This window comes from Actinia tenebrosa, unplaced genomic scaffold (genome assembly GCF_029948245.1).
Source record: "Actinia tenebrosa isolate PJP-AT-01 unplaced genomic scaffold, QUT_ActTen_1.0 PGA_scaffold8__29_contigs__length_14323225, whole genome shotgun sequence".
Taxonomy (NCBI): domain Eukaryota; kingdom Metazoa; phylum Cnidaria; class Anthozoa; order Actiniaria; family Actiniidae; genus Actinia; species Actinia tenebrosa.
This window is the reverse complement of record NW_028292585.1, coordinates 10,608,821-10,633,710: the sequence shown is the minus strand read 5'-3', so window position 1 is coordinate 10,633,710 and position 24,890 is coordinate 10,608,821. Positions and strand designations below refer to the sequence as shown.

General features: G+C 35.8%; 1 protein-coding gene across 2 annotated transcripts in view; it reads right to left on the bottom strand.

The window, feature by feature from the left end:
• LOC116298443 (ribosomal protein S6 kinase-like 1) overlaps window positions 1-24,890 on the bottom strand; it is a 104,034-nt gene that overhangs the window by 36,489 nt on the left and 42,655 nt on the right. For both annotated transcript variants that reach the window (XM_089024170.1, XM_089024171.1), the window contains exons 9-10: window positions 20,122-20,169; window positions 19,957-20,043 (exon numbers count right to left, since the gene is read on the bottom strand). In XM_089024170.1, coding sequence (XP_088880296.1) covers window positions 19,957-20,043; window positions 20,122-20,169 — 135 coding nt within the window. The remainder of the gene's footprint in view (window positions 1-19,956; window positions 20,044-20,121; window positions 20,170-24,890) is intronic.

Below are 24,890 nucleotides of genomic sequence, written 5' to 3'. Positions count from 1 at the left end.
ATAAAAGCTTTAGTCAATGATGAAATGTTGTGATACGAAGGATAAATATCTTCTTTTACTTTGGAAATCATTTTTATGTATCTCTGATCCTCGACCTACCCAAGTTCAAGTCTTTAGTTAAAGGATATTTACCAAAAACTCGGCAAAGATATTGGAAGATTGTCTTTTAGTTTGCACCGAATAGGCTTCACATTTTTCTGCAAAATTTCAAAACAGACTTTTTTGTTCTGTTTTTTTTTTTTTAAATCTAAAGTTTGTTTTATTGAATTATTTTTGAGTGACATACTATATCTGAAATGTCAGAAAATATAAATAGTGACATTTTTTCCTGATTCTGGCAATCTTGTTGATTCAAAAACTAGGTTTGGGTTTACCACTTTTCATAATAAAACTTTAAAGAAGTTTTCAATGTGAAACCATTTCAGCCCTTTTTGTATCATCTTTTATCACAAGTTGGGTGCTGGAATATTCTACTATAGCTTTAATCTAGCTATTCTGCATCTTGAGGGTGTTAGACAGAAGGAATTGTTACAATGCTATATAGAAAAATCATAACCTGAAAGTGGTTATCATTAATTTAAAAAAATACATACAATGGAATTAATAAACTAACTTCTTTTCTTATATTTTCAAAATATTTTTACAACAAAAGTCTCACCCTCAATATCACTTATAAGGAACATTTCAGTTCTAGGTTTAGAATTGAAAACTGATTCAACAAAAGGAATTAATGATGAACCAATTACCAGGAAGGTATACCCAGAGTGATTTAATCATTTTATGGGTGTGATACAATCATACTCCTAACAGCCATTCTATTATTGTGCTGTGCCTATGGGCACAGTACATTTGTTTTTGTTGAGTTAGGTATGATCGGAATTTAGTGTTACGAATGCCATTGGTGGACCTCGTCATGATTGACATTGGTGAAACACGAGGTGAAAATGCATGTTGAGATCTGTAAGATCGGGACACGGAGGAGGTGGAAGAGGTTGAACATATGTGGTTTTCGTGGTAAGAGTGCCTTAATCCAACTTACTTTAAACTTAATTTGGTAGTTCTAAGCAGATAATTAGAAACTGGAGCTAAATTAGAAACTTTAAGTGCGATTTTTGTTTTTTGATACAACTCGAATTAGTTACGTAAACAAAAAATTGTAAATGGACAGGCCAGGAATTTATACTGCGTCATTGATGTAAAATAGTACTCGCACGAGTTTTATATTATTTTATTAGCAAGAAAAATTATGTTAGGTTTGATTAGCAAAACATATTTATGTCTAGTCGAATATTTTCATGACAAAAACGTATTTCGTGCCGTAAGCTTGAATGGGGGCGGGCAAGGAATTTCTACTGCGTCATTGATCTAAAATAGTACTATTGGTATTTACTAAGACAAGGAACTACCTAAAACCACCTGAAACGACCTGAAACGACCTGAAACGACCTGAAATCATCTTGAAACCACCTGAAACCAGCCAAAACATTGAATCTCCATCGAGTTTGTGTATTTTATTGACTTTATCGATCGATCGAGTGTTTGTTTTCCTTGGGAGGGATGTACTTCATGGTAGAATGTCATATAGTCGCTCATACGTATAGTCTCCCATAGAAGTATTCCACACTTATACCTCACTTTTCCCTAGCTATGATTACCTGTTCCTAGCTATGATCAACCGTCCCTACCTATGATCAACTGTTCCTAGCTATGATCAACTGTCACTAGCTATGATCAACTATCCCTTAGCTATGATCAGCTATCCCTAGCTATTTTCAACTATCTCTTGCTATTTTCAACTATCTCTTGCTATTTTCAACTATCTCTTGCTATTTTCAACTGCTCCTAGCTGTCATCAACTGTCCCTAGCTATTTTCAACTATCCCTAGCTGTCATCAACTGTCCCTAGCTATGATTACAATTTGAACATTTTTTTACCTTAACGTGTAAATTTGTTTAACTTAACATTGGCGTATCCAGGAGGCTCAGGGGTGCCTGTGACCCCATTTTCAAAGCCAAAGATAAATCATCTGACCGTTGATGCAGTATGTGATATGATGTCATAGTGACAATTTGGTATGTTGTGACCCCCACGCCCACCCCCCCCACGCCCACCCCCCCCCCCCCCCCCCCCCCACATGACAGATCCTGGATAAGCCCCTCCTTAACGTAATTCAGCCATGTTGCCTGCAAGTTTTTAAGTTCATTAAACTATATAAGGGGAAGTTAATCTATATATAGGTACAGGAAACCATTAGTAGAGAATGGTGAAAATAGCTAGGGATAGTTGATCATAGCTAGTGACAGTTGATCATAGCTAGGAACAGTTGATCATAGGTAGGGACGGTTGATCATAGCTAGGAACAGGTAATCGTAGCGAGGGAGAGGTGAGGTATAAGTGTGGAATACTTCTATGGGAGAGTATACGTAGCGACTGTATGACATTCTACCATGAAATACATCCCTTCCAAGGAAAACAAACACTTGATCGATCGATAAAAGTCAATAAAATACACAAACTGGACGACAAACTCGATGGAGATTCAATGTTTTGGCTCGTTGCAGGTGGTTTTAAGATGGTTTCAGGTCGTTTCAGGTCGTTTCAGGTGGTTTCAGGTGGTTTCAGGCCGTTCCTTGTTTTAGTAACAGTACCCGCACGAGTTATATGTTATTGTATTAACTAAAGTAATAATTTTTGTTTTGGTTAGCTAAACGTATCTATTTCTAGTCGAATATTTTTATGAAAAAGGGATTTTCATGCCGAAACCTTCAACGAGTGGGTGGACGAGGAATTTACTGCGTCATAATTTACATAAAAGAGTACTCACACGAGTTTTATATTAGTTTATTTATAGTTCCTTTCACGGTTTCCGACGCCATATTGTTTGGGCAGAAGTGTAGGGAAAGAGATACGTTTTTCGTAATATTTCCATTCTGAGGTTACCCTGCGAGCAAAGTCTCCTTTACCTTCCCCCGAGTGAGAGAAAGGAAAGAGTCTTCTTTCCTTTCTCTCACTCGGGGGAAGGTAAAGGAGACTCTGCTCGCAGGGTATTCTGAGGTAAATTTTCGAGACCAAACTTTTTCTGTAGATGGAGAATCTTCTGTTCAATAATGTTTTGTGTGGTGTTTTTGAGCCGATGGAGCCACCATAACGCTGGTTCTCAGAGAGACGGAGGCTTGCTTTGGGGTTTGCGAACAAGACTCGTTTATGCTGGTTCAATTTGACCTTAAAAAAATATTCAAACCGAATCCACGGACTTTCTTCTGTCTTACAATGACTAAATCCCAAATAGTCTTGTACTCTTTTCAAAGTATCCATTGTGCACAGCACATTTGACACGTTTTCCCGTGTCAAAACTTGTTTAGTATTTTAGTGTATCAAAACAGTTGAAAATTGGAAGATGGGATATATATTTATTAAGCAATGTGAGGGGAAAATAACTATTAGCAAAAAAAAGAACATGAAAAAACCCAATATTGTCTTTAGGAATTTTTCCAAGGCCTATTAATTAAAATTTGCAATTGTGTATCATAAGGGTGTTTACAGTATATTCCTTTACTCTATTAAAAAAATTGTATCTTGGTAGATGGAAAATCTATTTACTTTGGTTTTTAACTTTAGTAATATCATAATATTCTCAATTCTCAGAAAGGAGAAAATGTATTCTAATTATTATGATCTATAACAAACAACACAGGCCACTAGGTGTACTAAATATAAAAGAACCTCCTTGTGTACCATATGGGTAGGTAAAAACAGGGCAAAACTACTGATTAAAACTACCTAGACTGTTATGAAAGTTGACTGATGAAATATACAATGCAAATATAATGCTGAGATCACTTACCTTTACAACCAACAACATACGATTGAATCAACTAACAAAAACAAGGAATCTGATGTATACATGAAACACTACTACACTTGGAGGGAATTAGCATTTTGGGTGAACCCAAAATAAAGCAAGTGCAAATTATACCATATGAAAAGGGCTTTCTAGTTAGTATCACATTGATGAATAATTTCATTATATCTAAACTAAACACAGATGTGATAAAACCAAAGATTCTTAATGTTGTTTCATTGTGCTTATCTAGAGGAGTACCTGATTATAACAGGTTTTTGATAAAACTCAGAACCTTAACAAATTTTGCTTAACTATGAATGCAGCACTAACATTAAGTGGAAACAGTTTTAAAAGTTATTATTATTTTTTAGTTGTTTTAATATTCTCCTGTGCATGACTCAAATGTTTAAAGTCAAAGGAAAAAACAGCCTAGCTAAACTGGCTGAAGATATGAAGATCAAACTGAGTACTTTACAAGAGAGATTCTCCCATATCTACTTAACATAAATATTAAGAACTTCTTCATTGATATTGTAGAGATATCAAAATTAAATGAAAAAAGTAAGATTGCCATGCAAACACAAATGAAGTAGCATTTAATTCATTGCTAATAATGAGAATAATAAGAACTCTTTTCGTGAAAAAAAAAGATCTTTTTCTGACGGAAAAAAATGCTTTGTCAATGGGAGGTTCATGTATGCTTTCAAACTAGTTCAATGAGGAGTATTTCCATTGTACGATTTGTTTTTCGCCAAGAAACACCTAAAAGGAAGAATTATCTAGGAATCTAACACACGATATCGAATTACAGCAATCCAGTTGAATAGATTTAACATAATAATCGGAGTAAAGCATGCTCATCTATAGTTTTGATCACATATTTTCAAATTTAAAGCACTCACGACTATATTTACATTATTATCTTGACAATCGAGCAGCATTTATAGGTTAGAACTTAGGAAAAGACTTAGAATAACGGCGCAATAATTGCATTTCTTCGCTGTCTTTTTATTCAAATACACACACTTCGATGACTTGTTTTTGTCCGAATAAGACTGAAAATAATATAATTAACCATTCATATAAGGTCAAGATACTCATCTGACTTGTTTTCTTGATTAATTACGGCATTTAATCCAGATATGTTAGGAAAAAAACTTCGATTTTTGGAAAAAATAGCGCTCGACAAGAATTCTTCATCGTCCGCCATTTTGTACTGACCGCCTGCGTTAAATTCAGCGGAAAACCACACTGCGCAACCTCAGTTAATATTTTGAATTAACAATCACGCGTTTTTAAGCCGTGTCGAATCATATGTCAAACGGAAAAGACTGACACCAAAGACAGGAGGAGAAAGGAGAAGTTAACTAGTTGTCGCATGCACAATATCAGGTTTAGTGAAATTTACCTCGAATATCTTTCATTCAAATCCAAATTCTGAAGATTTCCGAATTTTTTCAGGAAAAAAAAAAAAACCAGATCTAAACAGACCGTTGAAACTGTTAGAAAGATGGTGTGCAAAATATAAGCTTACTTATACTCCTTTCGCATAACGATGTATTGTTATCCTCACAGAGAGTTTTGTTCTTATATGAAACTTATTTTTACAGAAATGAAATTCAAATAATAATAATAATGCTTTGGAAATACCAGAATTAACTTAGGTCAAACGTCAAACTTCACATGAGCCGAACCTAATGGCATTACAGAAAACCTCCTTGTTATCCATTGTTTCAATTAGATTCGGCTCATGTGTAGTTCGACGTTTGACCTGAGACTTATTCTTTTAGTATTTTAGCTTTTTTACAGTGAAAGACAAGGTCTTTCAACCACGTCGGTCGTCAACAACGCTCTCAGTCGTTCCACAATGGTTAAGATCGGGATAATATCTAAATAAAGCTCTGGCCTTTAAATGATTAGGAAGTTAGAACAAAAGGCTTCGAGCTTTTAAAGAAAACGACCATTAGCAAAAAAAGTCTTTATTCAATACGTTTTTAAGATTTGAAACTTATTTTTTTGCATTCTTTTACTTATTTCAATAAAGTTAGTCACCAAAAACCTAGAAAGCTGTGATCGCTGAGAATCATGGGAAATATTTCATATCCAACAAGTAAAGCTTTTTGACACAAACTGCAGATGTTGAGGATGCTCAGAGGTGAGACTGTAACTGGTAGAAGATCTCAAGTCCATCAACAGTTATCAAGCCGTTAAAACATGTAAAATGTATCTACCCATAATCCTTGTCGGTCTCAGCTTTGTAGCTTTTCTGGTGACTAACTTTTGAAATAAGTGTATGTGAAAACTTAAAGGCAATCCATTCAATGGCAATGTTTCTACAGCGCAATGTTTTATATGTCTCAAAATTTGGATCGAATTTTCAAGCGGCGTTATAACTTTTTTCTGCCTTAGACTTTACGAACAAATTTACACGCAGTCTACACAGGCTGTATTAGTAGTAGATGATAAGATTCTGAAAATTTCAGAAATATCGTACCTGAGAATGAGGAGAAAAAAGCCAATACTAAAAATATCACTGTTTGTTTTTCGGTAGTAATAGGCTAAATACTTAAAAAATCTCTCGTTTTAAATCCATACGTGTTTTTTTCCTCTTTAAAAGACAGACAAAGGCTGGGACGTTGTTGTTGTTGCTGATGTCGTTGTGTGCGGCTGTAAGTGTTGTTATACGCTTTAATATGTTTTTGTGTAAATCGTTAAATGTATTTTGTAAATAAAACACCATTGTATGTAAACATCTAGAGGGTAATACCTAGAGTTTCCCTCCTAAATTGTAAAAAAAAGTATGTAAACATCTAGAGGGTAACAACTAGTATTCCCCTCCTAAATTGTAAATAATACACCTCAAAAAAAAAAAAAAAAAAAAAAAAACCTCAAAATAAAATACACTGTTAGTATCTAGGATAATTAAAGTAAAAAATATGAAAAATCTAGTTAAATAGGCGACTTGCACTAATAGGTCACGTGATCAAATCGGCCATTGCGGCTTTGGATAGTTTTTTGGTGGTAAAAGGTAAGCTAGCAAACTAAATAACGATAGAAATCCCCATTTTCTTGCAAAAAAAAAAAATTATTAGTATATATTTAAAGTAAATTTTTGCTATTAACTCGCAACGAAGAGAAAAAATATGGTATTTTTTGCGCTACGATGTGAAGACCTGTGAAGTGTTTAGTTTTATTTCGCCGGCTGAATGACCTCAAAACATGCCATATGTTTCCTCTTTCTGGCGAATGCAGCAAAAATCTACTTAAGGTATCTATTAGATGTATATTTATTGCAAGGAAAATGCATTTTCCAAGAATGAAGTTGGAAAATACTTGATATTTTTCGACAAGAAGTCGTTTTTTTGAGGTCATGAAGTCGGCAAAAAAAGACTTAGCGATTCGTAGGTCTTCACATCATAGCTCAAAAAATACCATATTTTTTGAGCTATGTTCTTGGCGAGTTAATAGCAAAAATCGACTTTAGAGATCTACTAAAATATATATTTCTTGCAAGAAAAGGGAATTTTTATCACTATTTATAGCGCTAACTTACCTTTTATCACCAAAAAAACCATCCGAATTTCCATCTTTTTTTTACATTCTCGCATAGCTAAAGTCCTGTAAAATGCCAGCCACAATGGCCGATGCGACCTCTTAGTGCAAGTCGACTATTGACATATTAGTTTTGCAAAGGGAGTAAGAATAGAATTGTCCAAAATTTGCTCTGAATTAGTTTGCATCCAGGGGAGTTGCATGAAGGGTTGAATGATTTATGGGAAAAAGGACTTTTCAGGAACATTAAAAAATCCCGATAATTCATAGGGAAACTTCAAGCAAAGCGATTCAAGTAATCTTTAACTTATCATTGAAAAAAATTTTAAAGAACTAAAAATAGTAGAAATTGAAATAACAATATAAGGACGATTGTTCATCTTACCAGTAGATTGAGTACTTATGTCGAGAGAACCACTTCAAATTCTTCGAATGTCAAAAAGTATAAAAAGTTATCAGGGAACCCAATATTTTGCAGCTATTTTCAACAAGTTCGCTTAAGGGCGGTTTGATGAGAAGATGTTTAGGTAGGGCCCGGGGGGAAGTCGAAGTGAGGAGTAGAGAGAGTAGAAGTTGACTGTTATTAAAGGAAGGAGATCGAGACTGTTCCAGAATCCCTCGGGATAGCCATAAATTGTGTAAGTTATGTTTTAAGTTTGGGTAGAAGTTAGATTTACATTTATGCCTATAATTTTTCATCCACAGCGAATCGTGTATTCGTGTATTCGTGAATTCGTGTGAACTAGCAAAATGGATAGAAACATGTAATTGACCCTCGAACTACGTTTGAATAAAACTTTGAAAGAACACATGCATCTCGACATTCCCGAGGTAGAACCTTCGAAAAAGCCTACAGGGGGGAAGGGGTTCGTGTCTGTAAAAGTTTGTAGGAGATAACGAAATGTTCCACAGGAAGCAATAATAAGTGACATCTTATTGTGTTATCCCTGTAAATGAATGACATAAAATGAATAGGATTTAGGAATGGCATTTCCACATAGTGGCCCTTCATTCACTGAAATTGCAATTGCAATTTAGGAGTTGGTGTTTGCGGAGGGAGGAAAACCGAAGAACCCGAAAGAACCCGAATGGACTTTACCGCTATTCCAGCCATGATTCCCGCAAATTCCCGTAAATTCCCTGTAATTCTAAAAGAGTTACAGGCTATGCGCTTTTTTCTGCTAATAAACTATTTGTCAACTTGATCAACAATAAAAATAGCCTAAACTTGCCTGCAGTCATGAAACTGTAGTCGTCCGAAGAAGTGAATCGATATTTCACTCAAGATAATAAGCAAAGCTTTACTACAAATTCCATTAGAAATATCATTCAGCCTGTGCGAGATCATGACGTAACAGACTATGAACTTAATTTGCATATTCGCACGTGTAAATCGAGAGAGAGAGAGAGAGAGAGAGAGAGAGAGAAAGAGAGGGAAGGATAGTAAGTCGAGACGGATAGTTTGTGTTAACATGTAAAGAAAAGAATCGAAAATACAACACAGCTTAGTCGAATGCTGCTTAGTTTATTCAAGGAAACAAAGATAAAGAAAATAATCGAAAAAACAACACAGCCTGTCTTTATTCGGATAAATTAATTATTTATCTCACTTTGCCTTCAGTTCAAAATACGAAGGGGCAGAAATGATACAAATAGAGATACATGTTCTGAGACAGGGAAACAGCAACAGTTAATGCCAATTACTGCGGACCCTTATTAAAACTAGACGCATATCTGTGTGAACTCGGGCTTCTTTTTGAATTGAAGGTTTGAAGGGAAAATGTGAAAGCACTGTTATCGATACAACACAAAAAGCCACAAATAAGAGTAAAGTAATTGTTACTAATTGTCATTTATTTCTGACTACTACTTTCAATCAAAGTCGTCGTATTGTGACAGACAGTTTTGCAACTTTGTATCGGTATTTTATTTTTTGGATAATAAAAACATTTTTGGGTGGAACTTATTTGAAATCAACAAATGACAGAGTGAGCAAACTCCACCAAGACAATCAGCATTAAATCAAATCAAAAGTATCGAAGCGTATTTTACCTTTCGTCACAACTTATGATACAGCTATACGCCTAATCTCAAAAAGATTCTCATTATACACTGGCCGATTTATTGTCTTCAACTCATAACCTTGATAGGATCTAACGATGAGAATATGTGGACCGCGTAGCACTTAATGAAATACATGAAGATATAGAAATATAGATAAGTTATAGTGCTTGGGAACGAGGTTAATCCGGGCGAAAGACCCTAGGAATTAAATTCGGAAAAATTAATTTCCGACCTCGCTGGGAATCGAACCCACGACCTTCGGAATTGTACTACCGATGCTCTACCAGCTGAGCTAGAGGTCAGACTGAGAGCAGGCCGGGGTGAAATAGATGTTAGGTCGCGGTAATTATGATGCAACGATAATACATGAAGATATATAAATATAGATAGGATCTGTTCATACCGAGGGAGCACATTAAAGTTTTGTTTGTGTAAAGAAAGTTATTGCCCTTGGTTGATCTATCTAGCGCTCGCAATCCATCATGTGACACAATTTTGAAGAACAACTATCCAAGATGTCTTGTGACCTCGGAAAGGTAACAAGCATTGGTTTCCGATCATTACCGGCTGTCATCGAACTCCGCTCTAACTTAGAAGGATAAATTTATTTTACAAAAAGGAAAAGAGGAATAGTTTCAACACTTATTCAGATTTTAGAAAATGTATACTTTGTTGAGGTTTTGATTAGAAGGTTTTGCGCTATTAAGAGTTAAAAGCACACTGGTCGCTAGGGGTACCTGTGGCGGATTTAGGGGGGGTTCATTGGGTGCTCGAAGACTCGCGTCTCGGTAAATATTCCCCGATATTCACTTCGCCTTCGGCGAATAATTACTAAAGAGAGCACATCTCCCATTCTTGGGTCTCTAACCATGAAAGTTTCTTGGAAATCTATTTTTAGCTCCGCGCGCAAGCCTGAGCTATTTTTAGCATGCGATTCCTGATTGTTGAGAGTTGTAGTGACTTTAATTGACATTGATTATTTAAGAAATCACTTTAAGTAAATAACTGTTCTATTAAATAAAACTTTGCTCGATCGAGTTACTAAGATTTTTTTTTGCTGAATACCGCCGTACGTAATCTAAGATATGACAGGCGTTCCTTTTAGTGCTTGTTTACGTGCGCGCCACACTTTATGGCAGGCGTTCCTTGGTTTAGTCGCGCTAGCGAATTTACTCCGAAAACCGACGAATATCTTGCGAGGAGCGGAGTGTCGTGTAAAAAGGAGGGGAGTGAAACTGTAAACCACGTGACCCTTTTCAGCCAACCAAACGATCCAAAATGAAAATATTTTTCGCTCTATGCTGGTAGCAGTATCTATAGAAACGGATAACGTGACAAATCCAAAAAATGACGCGTAACGTCAAAGGAATTACTCAACAGACATGTAAGATCAAAACAAACAAATTGAAAAAGTTTTTAATCTCGTAGAAAAAGGTTTTATTGTGTTTATTAGTGGAAAAGCTGGAAGCGGAAAATCATTTTTATTTAAATATATTTTACAGGAGTTGAGAAAGGGAGCAAAAACTCCTTAGAGCTTTATTTATACCGAGCGGTTTTATGTCAAGTAAAATATTTCTTCTTCTGCCTTCTTCATGCACGGTTGTTTCTTGTTAGTGATATTCATTTCGGTCTTGTAAACTAAATATGCCCCCGTAGTTTTGATAGTTTCCCCATTAAATACGGAAAATAAACTAGTGTTTATTTTGTAGAAAATTTCAAAACTCAAATTGAATTCATGACTTACTAGCGAAACATGTCATTCAGACTAAAAAGTGTCGGAATTGTTATAAAAATAGAATTCATGACTGTAATGATTTCAAAAACATTCAAGCGGATGACTCTACAGAACATAAACTCATACGCTCTTGTTATGTAAATTCATAAATTCAGCTTACTTCAAGTTTCGACAAGGGGCACGTTAAAATTTTGATTGTGTAATCAATGTGCATAGCAACCGCCTGTGTGCATAGCAATCTGCTACGAGCATATAACGATAAAATTTCCAAAGTTTCACTCCCCTCCTATTACACTCGTCATTCCATTCCTTACACGATCGTAAGCCATTCGGATCGGCCAAAACCAAAACACTACGAGGAACGCCTGTCACATGATGGATTGCGCGCGCTAGATAGATCAACCAAGAGCAATAATTTTCTTTACACAAAGAAAATTTTAATATGCTCTCTCGGAAGAGCTGACGAGTAATAAGACAGTTCACCCGGTATCTCTCTCTTGAGCGAGTGCTTACAAATTGGTGGTGAACCGGGTTCTCCTACAATACTAGAATTGGGTTGAAATAGCTCCGGGATCGCCTGGAGTACAACTCTTTATTCGACTTGTCCTTAAGGAGACTAGTTAGCTTCACAAATACGAGAGGTTTGCTACGAGCGTAAGGCGCACTGAAGCTGACTAGAAAGACGTTCCCTTAGTATGTGTGGTTTTAGAAGGATTTCCTTACTAGGCCATTCGTCCTAACTTAGGTCCATGCTTTCCAGTTCAACTACAGCCTTAGAATCGGCCCTCTAACTCCAAAGTTAAGTCGATTCAGTGTGTGTAAGAACTGTCTAAGTTCGTCTATATATATCTAAATCTCATTTCCTACGTATCAATCAGGCTCATAAAGAAATTAAGAAGATAAAGGAAACATTCTTTACTACGTTTCAAGTCATCCTGATACATGTTGCCGTTGCTCTATTTGTTATAAACTTTATATTGATGTTTGTTTGCTGTTGCTGTCTAATGAAACATTGTAGAGCCATGCCAATGCCCATATCGTCCTACAATATCCATGAACATATCCACCCTTGCCACCGAAGCAGAGAAAGTGTATAAAACATCACGATCAACAAACACCGAAAAGTGCGACTGGTCAGAAAGGACATAAAACATCAGAAACAAGTGGGGAAAAAAGAACACTCTGAACATTTGAACAAATTAATTAAGTCTTTTCCAAACAAAACAAAAAAATGCTTAGTATATTGTAGGAGCAAAATATCGAGCTCAAACTTACGTCAATATCTTTGAACATTTATATGCTATCGTTGCCTTATAAATTCTTTTTTATTTTATTTTTTTTGTAGATTTAGCATCGGGGACGATGCCTTATTTTGGCAATGGGGGAATGTTATGAACCAAAAGAATTGAAGTCACAACTATTAGAGTTAAAGTCAAAACTATTTATCTTAACTATATCTATATCTTATTAATACATTATAATCTTTATCTATATCTTTATTTATTCGGTATTAACGTAACTTTTGTAGAATACCGTGGGAAATTCCCACGGGTTTAGAATATATAAAAGGAAGATCTGAAACATGTAAAGTAGAAGAAGTAGACGAAGAGCTGATGAGTAATAAAACAGTTCACCCGGTATCTCTCTCTTGAGCGAGTGCTTACAAACGTCAACATTTCGATTTTCCAGAAGACTCATATAGATCGTAGAAAAAATAGCAAAAAAAGAAAAAAGAACAATTCCAATTGTATCTTTTTCGTTCGAGTAGAATTCAGTTTTGAGTTCGTAGGTCGAATGATTCCTGGAATAAAACACCCAGCCCGAAAACAGAGAAAGCGTTTGCAAATTATTTTTGGAAAATGATAGCTTATTGTGTATTCTCTCGCAAAATGTAAAAATGTAAAAATCAATCTTTTAAAGCAATTTTGGGGTACCCTGATAGCTTAAAAAAATGGTAACCCATCGAGTTGATTTTTCATGGTAGGAACTTATGGATAAATTGAATCACCGTAAGAAGCTTTGTTAAACTGACGTTTCGGACGTTAGTCCTTCGTCGGAGTAAAAGCGTCCGAAACGTCCGAAACGTCTTACGGTGATTCAATTTATCCATAAGTTCCTACTGTTTTATTCAGAAACACCGACGCAGTCTACACTAGTTCTCTACTAGTTATCATCCACTGATTTTTCATGGCTTGCCTGACGTCACTTCCGTCCTTCTGTACATACATGCAAACATACATTCATCCGCGTACACAACACAGGGATCCCGCTTGATGTCAAAGCAAAACTACTCACAAAGGCGGCTCTCAAATGCACAGAAAACATCGCTTTAGGACAAACTATAGACCAACAACAAATAATAAAAAACTCTTTCATGTAGTCAAAGATGGATCAAGAAGTGTTCTTCAAGAATTCAGGTGTGTGCTTTTTAGCAAACAATCGTATATTATTACTTTTTATGACAAGCATTTTTTTTTTCGATGAATCGACAAATCAAATACTTTCTCTCAAAACTTTTAAGATTTTTTTATTTTAATGGTGGATGAAGTATAAAACGGAGAGCATATTACAATAAATATTCGCCCTTTATTTAGCTTTATAAATCTTTATCAATTCGGTTGTTTTTAACCAACTATCGTATCTTTTTCGTTCGAGTAGAATACAGCTTCGTTCGCCCCCTATCGCGTGGTCCCATCGGCAAACCAAAGAAGACTTTCATTTAGATTTAGATTTTTCAGCGGTTTTGGAGCGCGCGCACATCGTGGGCTCAAATCGAACGTTCAAAAAAAATTTTTCCCGTAACAGCCACAACGCGTCTGGCCGCCATTTTGGATTAACGCTGGAGGTGATTATCGTGTGATAGTGTGAGTTTCTCTACCAATCAGCGCGCGAGATTTTCAATAATTACCTGTGTATTTTAACTAATATTGTATAAAGACCTTGTCTTTCCCTTTATTTTGTATTTTGCATTGCATTTTGCATTATTTTCTATTTTACTACGTTTGTCGTCCGTGATTTCCGCATCTTTCTCACACATGAAAACAGATGAAAACTGGTAAAATCGAATCTACAATCTAGTAAGCTTAAGATTTCAAGCTTCTCGAAAAGTAGTTAAGACTTATATGAAAGGAATAAAAATTATTTAATGAAGAATTAGGATAAGAAAACTATTTAATTAACTGATGACACATTTGGTTTTTACGTTCAGGGCCTTCATTTGACAAGTTTAGTTAGTTAATGATCTCAAGCCAATTTTCTCTCTGATGCTACCACAGCATTTATTTTTTTAAATTTTCATTGCGGTAAAAATACGGTTCATATAAAAACATCAAAATTTCTATGGAAAACCAAACATCGTTATGTAAAAGACGAAAGTAAGCTTGTTTTTTTGCTCGCCTTTTTTAACCAGTTTTCAAGTCTGTTTTATAGTCTTGATTTGTCCTAAGAAAATCGGGAATCTCCAAAATTTGATTTCAATGAAAGATATTCAAGGTAAATTTTACTAAACCTGATATTTTATTGGATTATCTGTAGTTATCTTTCGTTCTGTGCCGCTGTTTGGGAGGAGGTACTTTGGAACATTTTAGGTGTATTTTTCTTTCAGAACACTTATTTTTTCTCACATCAAATTTATTCAAAAGTGTGCTCCTTTTAAATCTGTTTTTTTTTTTAATAAAATGAAAATGTACCGCTTTTGTATATCTTTTAACAAGTGTAATGGAATGAGATTCGATTATTAAAACTATATATATGCGGTTTTGTAACTGGAGAAAACAGCTCTGCTTTACCGACGTGACTAAGTTTTAATAGGCCGCTCCATCTAAAATTACACTGACAACGACTTACTTTCCTAAAGACTCGTGGCATCTGACGAAATAGATATATTTATTTCAAGAACCGTGTACATGGTCAAATAAGCGACATCAATTCATTTCGAAATATATTAAATGATTATTTGTTTTTCGCTAACCGTTCTGAAGTTCTCGATCTCTCCATTATTGAATATATTCTTCAAATATAGTTTTATAAAATACCCAACCAGTGAAGTGGAATGAAACTCGGTTAGTAAAAGCACAGGGAGCCTAATTTAGGTTAAAGTGAATGGTGAAAATAAAATCGGAAAATTAAATAATTAATTATTCTTTTAAACTCGAGGCCAAGATAATGTCCTCCGTAATACGAAAGAGTAAAAAAATCGACAACAAATGCACTAGACTATTTTTATTTTCGCTCGCGCCTTTGTTTCCTATATAATTTCCCTATGATATCTTATGTTGCTCTTATGCATATACAGCTAATTGAAAAAACGTAGTCGGGTTCGAGAAGGTCATATCATCGAAGCTAAGACGGAAAAGGATTTTGGGTACTCCGAAATGTGTATAATATTTGCTTATACAGTAGACATAGTATGTACATAGTATGCACAGTACAGCAAAGTCGGTCGACCTAGATTAACAACATGCCAAAGCCATCATGCATAAAATGTGCACAGGAAGGGAAAACTGCAATACGCATGAAATTAGCATAATTGTTTGTCTTCCCATGCTCAGCTTCGGTCTTAGCTTTGATGATATAACCTTTTTTTGAACCCGACGTTTTTTTCAACTAGGTGTATACTCTGACAAGGGAGAAAAGTACAGTCGCCATATTTGACAAAACAACACACTTTAAACCACGATTTCATCGACTTTTAAGAGCGGCTGTCAGTAAAAACCAGACAAATTCGAAATTTCGTGTCAACAGTCAAAAAATCGATTTTGTTCATACTTTGAAGTTAGATACCCTATCATATAACATTAACCCCTGTGCACTTAGTTTGGCAAAATTATTTTTTGTTCGGGAGAAATTTGAATTTTTATGCAGGTAGGCAAATATGCTAATTTGTCGACTCTGAAATTGAGATAAATCACCGATCTCGTGTACGAAATACAATCAATATTTGACCTTTCTAACCTAATAAACTTCAAATATGGTATCTCTATATGCCTCACAATGATTTTCAGACATGTAGCTATAGTTATAAACACAGTTTTCTTGAGCTTAAAAGTACCCTCAAAACAAGTGAGAATTTTACCATGGCCGATACAACGGAAAAGCGAGATTTTCAATGTATGTGATGTCAAGATGATATTGTTCAAGACTGTGGAAAAAAATTCTTAGGTAAATGTGTTTTTAAGCTTCTGCGATCGATCAAATATGCCTAAATACGTTGTTTCAGAAAGGATCGTTTTTGCATAAATTAGCAAGTAAATGACTGCCAAAATTAAAATAATATTTTAAAAATCTTTTAAAAACAAGCAAATTTGAGGGATTTTTCTGAAGAAAGAGCAGCATTTACTCCCTACCGCTTCAGAAATCATGAATTCTAGGTGTAGTGACGGCCATCTACACAAAACCGCGAAAGAGTTGTGTGACCACCGGCGGCCATAACCATTGGGGATGAAGAGTTCTCCTCAAAAACCTTTTTTTTTTACCGGCCCAGGCACTTGAGGACTAAACTTAAATTTCGAAGCCCCTTAAACTATGCTTTCTTTCAAAACAATATCCCCCTCTTGTATGCATAACAAAGTTATGTAATATAGGAATGCAAACTTTGCTCTTCCCACGAACGCATCAAAAATAATAGATCGGCTCGTGTTATTATACGCCCTCGTATTGTGCACGTGTGTGACCACCTGAGGTAACATTTGTCTAGTTTCAAAGGCGGATCCAGGATATTTTTGAGGGGGGTCCAAAAAGTACATTTAATCAGTGACGTTATTTTTGAGGTCATACATACCGCTATATTTGTTGTAAACTTATAAACCTACATAAGAGTCATGACTTTCAATAGAAAATTATCTTTAATATATCGTATGTTAAAAAAGGGGAAACAACGAGTTGTAAAGGGGGGTCCGCAGCCTTGGACCCCTCCGTTGGATCCGCCCTTGAGTTACGCTAGTGATTTCGGTATCGGTAAGTTATCACATGAATCCCACTCAATATATACTCGCGTCATATATATTGTAGTATTAGTATAGGAAATCGCACGATCTCGAGAAAGGCAAGTGCAATTAAAGAACTTTCAAAACATCACGAGTGTCTACTAATTCCAAATTGTACAATCGTGCGATTTTTTGTTTATAGTTCACTCAACAAAATTTCAGTAAAAAATACGAAGCGACGCCGTTCATCTTTGTGTATTTGGCGGCCGATTTTCAGTCCATCGCGCAACTGAAATGCATAAAAAAGATTAGTTCTTATTAGTATTTACGGCTTGTTTTTTTCTTTTTGCCGCTGTTGACATTGTTTTGGCCGTGTTTCCATAGCGACTTAATTCGGTACTTCTACGGAGTACAATTAACGCTATAATTGTACTCCTCTCGACCAATCAGAGTCGCGTAATTTTTTTGAGTGTACTACAATTTTAGGAACAAAAACTAATAATGTCGGTATAAATATTTTTTTCTTATAAAACGGCTTTAGTTGAAATGGTTGTTTTTCTTGTGAAAAGATGTGTGCGGTCAAGTGGCGTCAATGTAGGATTGTTTTCTTTTCTTATCCTTTTTGCTGGTGTCCACGTGTTGCTCGCATCTCTCGTAACATGGGTTTCGATAATTTTTTCATCGTGTTTGCACAGCAAGTTCCCGCAGATTATAAACATACAAGAATATGGGGTGCTGTATTAATAGGGCATTCTGTACTTCCTTGTTCATTTTGTCCAGAGCCTTTTCTGGAAGCTTGTCGTCTTCTTGTGTATCTATTTCGGCGGGGACGACCTTTTTCTTTGGCAATCGTGAAAAAAAACCTTATACCACTTTTTTAGATGTGAAGAACCCATCAGGACAAAAAAAAAAAAAACAAACAAAAACGGACACCATCAGAATTCTTGGCCTTCCTCAAGGACTTTGAGGAAGGCCTAAAATGCTTTCAGTTCGACCCCGTTGAGCTGCGCCACTGCTGTACTTGCGGTGGTAATAAGCGATGACATGTCGTTAAAGTATCAACTTTATGCCCGGTCTGCTCACCAATGTTAAACTGGGCCATTAGATAGTCTTTCTGTATTTCTTTAAGACGTTTTCGACCTTTGTTTGATTTCATTCCCCAACCCATTTTGTGATCGAACCGAGCTAGTGCTTAGAGGGTCTTGAAGGGGTAAAATGAGTGCTGGTATTATCCTTTTTTGGGGCTGGGAAAATGGGATATCATGCACTGGGAATCATAAACAAAAACAAAAACAAACAAACAAACAAACAAAAAAAAAACAAAAAAAAAAAAAAACATCAAAAATGGGAGTAGAATTAAGATTTGGGCAAAACATACTCTGGCTAAGAATACATGGATTTGAACTGGGATTTGGATAAACGTTGGGCTTGGAAATGGGATTAGGAACCCCCTTCAGGACCCTCCATTTTTCATAGGAATACGCAGAGTTAATAGAGGGGAGTCCCCTCTATTAACTCTGGAATACGTCATCAGAGCCTTGCATAGATTTGAACGGCCAGGAGCTGCTAACACGAACGTTATACTTTTAGATCTAAAACATTAGGAGAAAGACATGGACAAATGTAGTTAATAACGGGAAATAAAAGTACTATTTTCGGTATTTACTTGGATACATTTTTTTTAAAAGAACTCACATGCACACACAGTATTTATTATCCCGCCGCCGGTGGTCACGCAACGCTTTCGCGGTTTTGTGTAGATGACCATCACTACACCTAGAATTCATGATTTGTGAAGCGGTAGGGAGTAAATGCTGCTCTTTCTTCAGAAAAAACCCCTCAAATTTAGTTAGTATTGATGTCTCAAACGGCTTATAAAAGATTTTTAAAATATTATTTTAATTTTGGAAGTCATTTACTTGCTAATTTATGCAAAAACGATCCTTTCTGAAACAGCGTATTTAGGCATATTTGATCGATCGTAGAAGCTTAAAAACACATTTACCTAAGAATTGTTTTTCACAATCGTGAACAATATCATCTTGACATCACATACAGTGAAAATCTCGCTTTTCCGTTGCATCGGCCATGGTAAAATTCTCACTTGTTTTGAGGGTACTTTTAAGCTCAAGAAAACTGTATCTTGCAAATAATTTTTCCAGAAATTCTTCGCTATAGCTACATGTCTGAAAATCATTGTGAGGCATATAGAGATACCATATTTGAAGTTTATAAGGTTAGAAAGGTCAAGTATTGATTGTATTTCGTACACGAGATCGGTGATTTATCTCAATTTCAGAGTCGACAAATTAGCATATTTGCCTACCTGCATAAAAATTCAAATTTCTCCCGAACAAAAAATAATTTTGCCAAACTAAGTGCACAGGGGTTAATGTTATATGATAGGGTATCTAACTTCAAAGTATGAACAAAATCGATTTTTTGACTGTTGCCACCTTATGTCTGATTTTTGCTGACAGCCGCTCTTAAACACATTAGCGATAGACCACTAGTAGCGAAAATTAGCGGTTTTGTAAACTAAGAATCGAATAACACTTCTGATTTCTGCTTTCGAAAAAAAAAAACCACTGCCATTCGCTACATTGAGAAGTTGCGTTGTGTGGAAACCTCGTTTGTTATATGCAACAAGTAAATTTCATCCTAAGAAAGTGAGCCCTTGTGGCTTATTGGGAGAAGCTAGGCACCACTCGGATACTGTAATATATATACTGAAAATCTATATCGCGTCTTTCCATTACATCGACCTATTGCTACGTTAGGTAGTAATAGCTTATTGCTCTAATTAATAGAGTGAATTAATAACATATTTACTTACGTAAGCTGCTTCGAGTAAGGTTTTTCTTCTTTCAGCGCTTTTTGACTTGTGGCGTGAATGATAACAACTGTCGGTCTTTAGCAAAACCTACAGAACCACTTTTGGTTAAAGGTTTGAACCGACCTGAACACACAAAAGACTGATATGTATTTCATTTGTTCATACCTTAATCACGTAAGTGTTTTTGTCCTTTGTGTTTTTCACCAAGATTACCTGAGTTAAAAAACATCCCGCGTTAGATTCAAGTTAAATAATAATAATAATAATAATAATAATAATAATAATAATAATAATAATAATAATAATAATAATAAAAATAAAAATAAAAATAATAATCAAAAAAAAATTCTGAAGAACGATTTTACTTTCAAAAGTCGTAAAAAAAGATTCAAAAAGCCGTAAAAAGCACTTAAAAAGACCAACTGAGCACTTAAAATTGGCAAAAGCATCTTTGTAAAGTAACTGCTTAATAAAGTTGAAGATATTACAGCGAAAAGCAGTGGGGGAAAATGCAATCGGCATCTTTTGAATGTGACTTCATGGCGATTGAGCGTGGAAAGTAGTTTCCTTTTCAGTCTTTAAAGCATAAAACACATCGAAAATACAGTCATTAAAAATGTCTTTCTTAAGAAGAAGATTTTTGCTGAGCTACGTGACTTCTTAAGGACAACCGAAGGACTAAACAACCTTTGATTTTTGCTGTTTTCTCGGCAACAGTGTGATCTTAACATGTTGAACAGAAATCGTAAAATACAAGCAGTGAGCATTGGCTGTATGGACAACAGCCAGTTCAACCCTTTTGGGCAGGGTTGTCTTGCTATTTAATGTGGAAGCAAACTAATTCAGAGCGAATTTTGGACAATTTTATTATATATTGTATTTACGATTTTTCTGAAATTTTCAGAATCTTATCATCTAGTACTATTGCAGCCTGTGTATAAATTTGGATGGAAAGTCTTGGGCAGAAAAAAGTTATGACGCCGCTTGTAAATTCGATCCAAAATTTGAAGCATATGAAACATCGCACTGTAGAAACATTACCATTGAATGAATTGCCTTGAAGTTTTCACATACCTATTTCCAAGTATTGCGGATGAGCCTTACGAAAAATCAGCATTAAATCTTGAATTGGGGAGCATGAAATCCCATTACCTATTAATTATATAGCTGCCTAATGAATTCCATATCAACGAGACCTGTCCAATTAATAATGGTAATTTAACTTAGTGGAGTGCGTACCGCGTAGCGGGAGTGCGATTTGTAATGGCAAGTTTGATTTCAGACCAAAATTGCACGACACGATCGAAGTTCAATTACCACTTTATTATATCCATTTTGAAATATTTTTTTGAAAAAGACGTTTTTTTTTCCAGTTAAACCGACATGACTTACAATCTACAAGCAGTCGATTCAAACACATTGTCAAGAGGAGTTGTTTATACTGATCGAGCAATGATTCTCATTTTGAAAATCAACACTTTCAATTCAAAAATGAATTTATATAGGACCAAAAGGCATTACATGTATTAAGAATCATTTACTTTTATAAAATAATTCAGATAGTATGCGTGCTGTGATTGGCCGAGAGCCGTGTTTGCATTTCCCTGTGCAAACACGGTTGTGACGCGTGTCGGCACCGGCGGGAAAATTTGAGTTTTATTTGGAAGTTGTACTTGTACACAAATAGTCATAACTCCAGTAAAATTAACCGCCACCCGGTTAGCTCAGTTGGTAAGAGCGTCGGTCTGTTGTGCGGGAGGTCGTGGTTCAAGCCTCGGCCGGACCAACACTGAGGGTTTTAAAATAACTGAGGAGAAGGTGCTGCCTTTGTAATAATATCTGCAAATGGTTAGACCTTCAAGTCTTCTCGGACAAGGACTTTAAACCGTAGGCCCTGTCTCCTAACCCTTCCTAACCTACAGTAAAAATGGGGGACATAAAAGAACCACTGAGGATGTAAAGAGAATCCCTGGCAGTGACCACCCTCAATGCCTACACTTCATACTAACCATCTCTCATGCTTGTAAATTGCATAAAGCAATCTGTCATTCACAACTCCATGTATAGCGCCTTTTATTATATCCACATATTAAAGGGCGCTATATAAATCATAATTAGAAGAATATGTTATCTTAGAATGATAAGTTATACACCGTAGTGAAAATAGTAACTGACGTTTCGGACGTTAGTCCTTCGTCGGAGTCAATAGAAAGTAAGAGTAAGAGAGATGTTTATATAGTAGAGGAGAGAGAAAACAAACCAATAAGAAAAAAGCAAGCCATTTAACAAAGGAAAACAAAAGGATCGAAAACAACAATAGGTGGGAAATAACTTAATTATAAGCGAAGCGTTCGTTCATCCCGTGGGGATTAACGGTGCCAAGTGAATGAATTAAGCGCATTTCTTTTGTTTGACCACCTTTACGACATTCGCAAGAAAGATTTATCTAAAGCAGTTGCTCGGCACTTTAACTCTGCTAATCACTCTGAGCTTAATGCTATTGTTTTTGGTCTGTGTTTAACCCACTGCAGCAACAATCATCGTAAAACAAAAGAAATGCGCTTAATTCATTCACTTCGATCGTGTCGTGCAATTTTGGTCTGAAATCAAACTTGCAATTACAAATCGCACTCCCGCTACGCGGTATGCACTCCACTAAGTTAAATTACCATTATTAATTGGACAGGTCTCGTTGATATGGAATTCATTAGGCAGCTATATAATTAATAGGTAATGGGATTTCATGCTCCCCAATCAAGAAATGATTAGACTCGAAAAATTCCTCTGACTGCCAAATTGGACAGCTTGGAGTCCTATTACATATTATATTACTACTACCACTACCACTACCGCTACAACTACTACTGCTGATGCTGATGCTGATGATGATGATGATGATGATGATGATGATGATGAAATAGATTATAAAAGTTATTACTTCGGTGATTAAGGTAATTCCCTTGTTTTGCACTGGGCATAAAAGCAAAAGCATGGAACAAACATAGTTTAGACATTTCTCTTTTATAATCCGTTACTACATATACTATACTCTATGAAATGTCAAAATACTTAGAAGGTCCTCTACGAAAGAACACTATTTATATTTTTGGAAACCTGTGGTTGGTTTCTGCGCTTAAGAAAATGCCCTAATTCACTATGACGTCACATCAAAACAATCTTAAATAATCTATTGTTTAAACGCAAAAGATCATGGTCGTCGGACGGGGTCAAATCAACGCAAATTCACCGAAAATTGTTCTAAAACCCGTGGAAGACGCGAAAAAGTATAAAACAATGAGTACACAAATAACAATTAATAATCTTTCATAAATAGCTAAATAGCTTCATGACAAACACATATTATATCTGAAAACCAGGCCATTTTATATTAAACTGTTTCGCTAGGAGAAAATTTCGTTGAATTTTCTATTGGATTTGGCGATTCTATCCCCTACATAAACAAGCAGTAACGTCATAGTGAATTAGGTCAATTGTTGTAAATGGATTGAGAAATTTAGCCGTGAAATCCAACTTCAAATTGATATTACGAACCTGGTCGATGTAAATATAACGTTTCCATCGTTAGTGTTCGCCAACCGGAGGAGAGATCACGAAAATAGTTGATAGTTTAACGAAAAAGCGCTCTGGGGAATTCGCTAACGCTGGGATCTGGAGACGACCACCACGATGTATGTTATTGCTTATATAGTGCGAATTTATAGTAATAGGATTTCTGTAACCTTTTAGAACCGTAGGTGAAATGTAAGGGAAACGTAGGAGAAACGTAGTTGAACGTAGAGATCACATGCGATATTTTAGTCAAAAGGACGAAGAAATAAAGACTAATATTTTCACCGCCAGTGTTCTCGTATTCATCTAAATCGGATCCCACAATTAATCTTATTCTGATAAGAATACAAAAGTATACTTGTCTTGCAATAATTATTTTTTTTACTTCGATAATATTACTTGTGTTTTTGATGAAACCATAGTTAAAAACATGGTTATGCCTTAGACCCCGTCCACACTAATGCTTTATCTAAAGGCTCGGTTTTTGTTTGCCGAAAACGCATCGATTGCTTCGCGTCTACACTAGCGTCATATCGTTTTCGACTGTCCACACTAAAACGCTCGAAAACGCATACATGTCTCTTGGTGACGTAATGCATCAATCTGCGCATGCCCGGTCGAACAGCGCCCGCGGTGTTTGTCACACTACGCGCTCGTTCTGGTCGAATCCAAAATCTCCTCGGCCTTTGATACGGCTTAGCTGCCCGAGTCTAACATCGTGAAGAATGGATATTCTTCTTTTATGTGTTGCCAACAGAAAGTTGAACAAAGCAATATTTCATTCCAAACAAGCGATTAAACAAGTCAGCAACATAAAAATGTGCTCATCCGCCATATTATTTGTTTTGAAAAGTAGATATAAAATGACAGTTCTGCGCCACGGGCCCAGCCGGATCATGCGGATTCGTTGCGGACAATCGATTAGATGCGGATTTTCCACTCGGTCGCCTTCGGATCTTGGATTTCGGATTCATAGGGTTTTGAGATCATCTTCAATTTTTAGATTAATAGAGGATGACGTCATTTTTTATCATTCAAGGCAGGAGGGAATTTTTTCTCTCATCGTATTCAATTTGCGTGACAGCTCGATTTGTTATTCCTAATTTATTGTATGTCTACGGATTGTTTTTTTTTTTGTTCTCATTATCTTCTCATCTGCCTGATTGCCAGTTGGATTCAACTCAGTGCAACTGTCGCTGCGATATATGCAAATAATGAATAAACGTCATGCATCATGAGAAGTTTGATTATATTATATTTATTTCGATTTGTGAGAAATGTTTGACAATATTTTAGTCATACTCGAAATTTTCTAAGTCGCCCAAAATCGTAAATTATGACCTCGATTCTGCAGTTTGCGGTTT